At 35.4% G+C, this 7,097-nt stretch overlaps 1 protein-coding gene across 4 annotated transcripts; it reads left to right on the top strand.

Annotated features, from left to right (window-relative positions):
* On the top strand, positions 275-2,977 carry LOC107630846 (probable serine/threonine-protein kinase At1g54610). 4 transcript variants are annotated; one of them, XM_016334102.2, is made up of 7 exons: positions 275-718; positions 790-1,074; positions 1,144-1,461; positions 1,528-1,755; positions 1,836-1,936; positions 2,026-2,128; positions 2,402-2,977. In XM_016334102.2, the coding sequence occupies exons 1-7, from the start codon at positions 536-538 to the stop codon at positions 2,723-2,725; spliced, it is 1,542 nt and encodes a 513-aa protein (XP_016189588.1). In that variant the 5' UTR covers positions 275-535; the 3' UTR covers positions 2,726-2,977. The 4 variants fall into 4 exon arrangements, with proteins under 4 accessions (XP_016189588.1, XP_016189589.1, XP_020974879.1 ...); XM_016334103.2 differs by having other exon boundaries at positions 1,555-1,755; XM_021119220.1 differs by having other exon boundaries at positions 2,225-2,692.

Below are 7,097 nucleotides of genomic sequence, written 5' to 3' on the forward strand. Positions count from 1 at the left end.
TTGATTAAACAATTTAAATTTATAAAATATGATTTTTATAAAACATTTTATAAATAAAATATTAAATATATATTATCTAATAAATTTTTATACAATAATAAAATATATTATATAATATAATTAATTTACCTCTATCTGCCTATTATGCGATTCTCACTCTAGTTATTTTAGATTTGAGAATTGGACCGTATCAATATACAAAATTATAGAAGTAGTTAACTTAGTGAAGCTAGAATTTAATTATCATTGATAGAGCTTAAATCATTTCAACAATCAGTATAAAATAATGATAGGCAATTAGGCAGACACAGAGCTGCATTTCACTGACAGCAGTTTGAGAATTGAGATTTCAGAGACATAGATCAGTGGCAATTCCGTCATTTGAACGAAAACCCATGCCTGATTTATGACGAGCTATGAGTGCTTTCCTTATCTGCTTAGTCAGTTAGTTAGTTATTTGCTTCTACAACTATAGTTTTCTAACTCCGTGTTTTTCGGATACTCTGCTTCCGCCATCCACTCCCGCCTCTGACGGATGGGCTGCGCGCTCCCAAAGCCGGCGCGATCCCTACCAAATCCCGCTGCGCCTCCGGCCAGCAATGTTCGCGGCCACATTCCGACCCAACAGGGTTGGCCGCCGTGGTTGATGGAGGTTGTCGGCGACGCCATCCGAGACTGGACTCCTCGCCGCGCCAACACCTTCGAAAAGCTTGCTAAGGTTCTGTTAACTTGGAACCTTCACTTTTTATTTTTAGTGAATGTTTATTTTATGGTGTTCTCCACTTGTAGATTGGGCAAGGGACTTATAGCAATGTGTACAAAGCGAGAGACCTAGTGAGTGGAAAGATAGTGGCTTTGAAGAAGGTGAGATTTGATGACTTAGAAGGAGAGAGTGTGAAGTTCATGGCCAGAGAGATTCTTGTCCTGAAGAAGCTTGATCACCCGAATGTTGTGAAACTTGAAGGCTTGGTTACTTCAAGGATCTGTTCCAGTATCTACTTGGTGTTTGAGTACATGGACCATGATCTTGCTGGCCTTGTTGCTGGCCATGGTCTCAACTTCACTCAGCCTCAGGTCAGGTACCTCAAATTCAGTGCTTCTGACAGATTAAATATAGAAAGGCTGACTTGTGTATTATGACAGATTAAATGCTATATGAAGCAATTACTATGTGGGCTTGAGCATTGCCACAGCAGAGGTGTATTACACCGTGATATAAAGGGTTCCAATCTGCTTATTGACAATCAAGGAATCCTTAAAATTGCTGATTTTGGACTCGCCGCTTTCTATGATTCCAAACAAACCCGTCCCATGACCAACCGAGTCGTCACTCTTTGGTATCGTCCGCCGGAGCTTCTTCTTGGAGCTACCTTCTATGGTGTTGGTATCGACCTCTGGAGTGCCGGATGCATCTTTGCGGAGCTACTTGCCGGAAAGCCTATCATGCCTGCCCGAACAGAGGTGTGTATTCATATTTATTGCTCCTTTCACTCACTCGCCTAAATAGTTTTAACTTGATCTATCTAGGTTGAGCAACTGCACAAAATATTCAAGTTATGCGGCTCTCCATCAGAGGATTACTGGAAGAAATATAGATTGCAAAATGCTACACTCTATAAGCCACACCACCAATATAAAAGATGCATCCTGCAAACTTTCAAGGATTTCCCATCTTCTTCATTACCTCTAATTGATACTCTTCTTGCAATAGATCCCGATCATCGCGGCACTACCTCTGCAGCTCTAAATAGTCAAGTTAATTAAATTAGCCTTCACTTTCACTCTATTTAGACATGTGATGATTATTTACTTAAAATCAACATCTTTGTCTACAGTTCTTTAACACTGAGCCCTATGCTTGTGAACCATCAAGTTTACCAATGTATCCTCCCTGCAAAGAACTCGATGTAAAGCTAAGAGTCAAAGAAGCAACAAGGTTCTCTTATTCTGTTGTTATTTTTGATAACTTATACAGCGATAATCTCTTGTTGATCTTGTTTTTGTTTATTTGATTTTGGTTCTTAGGCAGAAAGCTCTAAGCGGAAAAGCTGTTGCAGTTGATGCTGCGACAAGAGTTAGAGCGCGTGAGTGCGCTTTGGCCATTCCAGAGAGCCAAACAAATTTAGATGTATGTCAGATATTTTCTTTATGTTTATCTGTTTCTCCTAACTCTGTTATACCTAATTGAGTTTGATTTCCTTGCAATATCTTCAACAAACTGAAGTTCATGCACTCAATTCTATCACTATCATAGATTCTTGGACTAACCCTTCACCATACCAAGTCATTTTCACAATTCGGAGACAAATATGTTGTGAATGAATTATATTGATATCTACAACTTGAGAGCTAGATTCTTCATCATCACCACAATTGTTTTAAATTTCTAACCGAATGTCAGAGGTGGAGAGTTGTGACAAATGCAAATGCCAAAAGCAAGAGTGAGAAATTCCCACCTCCTCATCAGGATGAAGCTGTTGGATATCCATTGAATGCATCAAACAGAGGAACTGTTTTATTTGGTGCCAGTGACACTTCCTTTGGCTCAAAAACTTCAAGAACTCATGGAACTAGTATTGCTGCTGCTGCTAGGCCTAGGCCTAATTCCAAAGGAAGGACGTCAAACAAAGCAGATTCGAAGATGGTGTCATCTTGGAAATTTATGCGTGCATTCAAGCCAACAATTGTTGGCCTTTCATCTGATTTATTATTTAGAAGGAATTAATCAATTACTATGGATTTTACCATTGCTTAGTGGTATTTGTTCTTGTTCTTTTTCCTGTTGGTCCAATTTTTGGTACTTCATTTGACATAAAAGTGTTTGTTGTATATATCTGTAAATCTATAGGGCCAAATCCCACTTCTGTACAGTGTTCTCGAGCACATTCCCAAATGGTTACATTATCTTCATGTTCATGACCTTAGAAGTGTACATGTTTGAAAAATTTAAAAATAAAAGAAAATAATATTGCTTTCGTATTTTATGTTTACCATCTTTTCATATACCTATAAATTAGACTATAACTTAATCTCAAATTTGTCTTCATGTTTCTGGTCTATGGAGTACTACTACCAGCATCAATTTTCTAATACGAGATGGTCCACTTCCAAGTACACGACATTATATGAAAGTAGGTAAAGTTGGCTGCTAGTTGAAAAGATGTTGCGCCAGCTGGTAGTTGATGATCATAACACCGCTGTTCTCTCTCTCTCTCTGACTCTTTCTTCAGGGGTGTGGCTATTTTTTGAATGAATTTCAGTATGAAAAAGTCTAGGAGACCAATAATTTTTCTAAATTTTGGCCAGCATGTAACTAGCAAGGAAAAGTGAATCATTGGATGAAATCTCACACCAATCTCACACCATTAAAATCATCATTGATAACTATTTGATGGCTACAAATACCAAAAGTTGCTGATCCCTAGCACTCCTATTTGAGTATTATTGTTGACACGTCTTTTATAGTACATAAGTCATTGTATGGTATGGCGAATCATGTAGAATTTGCTTCTTTAAATTGAAATTTAGACTTGATGGGGTTTCCTTTTTCTGATGATGATGATAATGTTTTCCTAATGTTTTATAGTCCTTTCAAGGTTCCTACTAAGTTTCGTTAGTTTTCTTTACTTTATGGAATCTTCTTGAAATAAATTGCATCCCTTGATAAAACAGCCTACCTTTATGTGGGGAATATCCCAAATAGTCCTTCAAACCCTACTACAAAGTGATTGCAGTAAGGACCTAATTTCTCGTTACGGTATGATCGTATTAAAAATAAAGTGTTATTGACTTGTTTTTTTTATCATTTATTTAATATTGAGTCTTTATAATGTTAATACATTTTCAGTTTTAGAAAAAAATTAGTAAAATTTTTTTTATTTATTAAAAATCGTTCAACAAATACTTTCAATAAAAAATAATCACATAATTACTAGTACTACATTATAATTATTCAAATAAACAACAAATACAAACCTATGCCTCTAAATAAAATTTCAACTAACCAGACGAGAGAAAATAAGTAAATTATAACAAATATTCAACTTGAAAACAAATTCCTCCACGCATCTGTAGTTTTACAATAAGTCTTTGTACCTGTAACTGAAAGGGTGAGAAAGAAGGGATAAAAATTGGAGAGTCCTTAGTAAGGTTGAGATAGTTAATTAGGTTTATTTTATGTTATACTTAGGTAACAGCAACAATCATAGGATACATACAAACTTTAACAATGAAAGGTACATGAAAACAATTAATCAAAAAACACATACACACGAATCACAGAAACATATAACAAAGGAATATGTGCAAACAAGTATGATGCATGTTTATCCTATGTAGACCATAAGCTCATATGTCAGTTTACACCCTACAACCCGACATTACCTAAGAACTAGTCTCAGATATGATTTATCATTATGTCATTCGTGCATACGTATCTGTGGTTAAGAGTACCATCAGTTCGGGACCACCGGCAATCGACGCAAAACTCGACGCCATAATATACGCACAAGGAAAACTGCGATCCTTAATTAGTGGGCGTCCTCAAGATCAACACACAACAATTCGTAAATTTTTTATACATTATAGTTACTAGTAATACATTATAGTTATTCAAATGAACAATACATACAAACTAATGTATTTGCATCATTAGTTGTTTTTCTTTAGAATTTCATTTAAATAGTTAATTGTTTTTGTTTTTATGAGCAATAAATTCTTAGATTAGTACAAAGTATGTTAATGCTTTGAATAATATGTTTCAGGAGATTTTAAAGATAAACCAAGCAAAACAAGACCCAAAATAAAGCAAAAAAAGAGCCAAGAACACACTTTCAAGTTAAGGATACACTTTAAAATTAAGGCAACATTTTGAAGGACACTCTTTTAGGCTCAAAGTTACCAAATTTGAAGCGTGAATCAATTACCGTTCAACGTGAAAGAAGTGGCGTCCAACAACAATTATGCGTACCCATTTAGCATGCGTACGTGCAAATATAACAAAAAGGGAGAAACATGTGTACGCATTCTTCAAGCATACGCATGTTGGTAGCATGTTTCCAATGTTGTGCATACACATCCCTCATGCATACGCGTAAATCCTGTTTTGCGCTCGCTGGCGTACAACGGCTGGTACTATCATTTTGATTTTTTGGACCATTTAGGAACAAAAATACTTTGGCGTCCTAGGGCTATTGCTTGGCGTACCACGGCAAAGCATGCAAAGAATATTTTTGGGCCAAAAGAATGAAAGAAAGCTTGGCATTTCACGACTCTATTTTGGCGTGCCACGACAAAGTAGACAGAGAGTGTTTTGGATCAAAATAGAGTAGCAATTAACTTGGTGTCCCACGGCTATATTGAGGGTTCTCAACGGAAAATTTCACAGGATCAACCCCAACTCTTAAAGGCTTAAGTAATCAACTAATTTGGTGAAGTTAGGAGATGAATTAACCTTGCTAAAATTCATGGGTTGAATTTAGTTTGAATTGGACTTGAATCCAACTTGAATTGGACCTGAATTTGATGGGAATTGGAATTTGAATATGAAGGCAACTTGGGAAGGAAGTATAAAAGGGAGAAGAGAGAACTGAGAAGGTTTTTTACTTTTACATTACTTTTCATTCTTATAATTCCTCTAAGACATGAGTTACTAATTCTTTTTCATTGGGGGAAAGAGCTCTATTAATTTCTAATGGAATGAATTTTTTGATTCACTATCTTTGATCTATGCATTATTGTTTCTAAGAAAGAATCTTCGTTCTTCATTTGAATAATTCAAATTCATTGGAAGATTGTTTGATTTTGGGTTGAATTTCATGATCAATTAGAAAATTGAATCATAGGAATTAAGCTTGAAAATCCTCTTTCTTAATTATTCTGATTTTGAATTTAGATTTGATACGTGACATTGAATCAACTAAATTCAGATCTTAAGAGTTGTGTGGTTTAAGAATAAGAAAATGAGCTTCATCTCTTCTCATGAGCAATTGATCAAAGAATTAACAATTAATTAATTTAAGAGAGGTTGAATTACCAAAGAATTGGAGTTCAATCACTTAAGATTTGTCAGAGATCACAAGCCTACCCCTTTGAATAAAACTTCAACTAACCAGGCGAGGGAAAATAAGTGAATTCTAATAAATACTCAACTTGCAAACAAATTCCTCCACGCATCTGCAGCTTCACAATAAGTCTTCGTACCTATAACCGAAAGGGTGAGAAAGAAGGTGTGAGAACTGGAGAATCCTTAGTAAGGTTGGGGTAGTTAGTTAGGTTCATTTTATGTTATACTTAGCCAACAGCAACAACCACGGGATACATACAAACTTTAACAACTAAAGGTACATGAAAATAATTAATCAAGAAACACATACACACGATTCACAGAAACATATAACAAAGGAATATACGCAAACAAGTATGATGCATGTCTGTTCTATACAGGCCATGAGCTCATGTGTCGGTTTACACCCTGTAACCCGACATTACCTAAGAACTAGTCTCAGATATGGTTTTTCATTGTGTCCTTCGTGCATACGTGTCTATGGTTAAGAGTAGTATCAGTCGAAACCACCGACAATCAATGCAAAACTTGACGCCATAATATACGCACAAGGAAAATTACGATCCTCAATTAGTGGGCGTCCCCAAGATGAACACACAACAGCTCGTGGGTTTTACCCGCATTTAATGATTCAACAGTTTGTGGATTATCCCTGTAATCAATGATTATCAATTCATAGATTTTCTCTGCCTTTAAACATTTAATACTTTGTGCACTGAGCAAGTGGGATAGAACCCTAGTCCTTGACAGACCAACCTTTAATCTTCTAATTCTCTTTTACCTTCTATGTCTTTCTCTTTATCTAACCATCAATTTTCTGTTTTTACAAGACAATTATTCTTTTTTTGATCATGTTTAATATCTTAATCAATCATAGTACTCTCATCATACTTTTCTTAGGTGTTTTATGAAGAAGATTATGAGATTTTAGGATTAAAATTGTCTTCCTAAGTCTTTTAGAAAAAAAATTATCTCCTCACCACTTTTAGTTATATTATATCTTTTATTATTAATATAATTATTTAAATAAAAA

The sequence above is a fragment of the Arachis ipaensis genome, chromosome B03, assembly GCF_000816755.2.
Source record: "Arachis ipaensis cultivar K30076 chromosome B03, Araip1.1, whole genome shotgun sequence".
Lineage (NCBI taxonomy): Eukaryota > Viridiplantae > Streptophyta > Magnoliopsida > Fabales > Fabaceae > Arachis > Arachis ipaensis.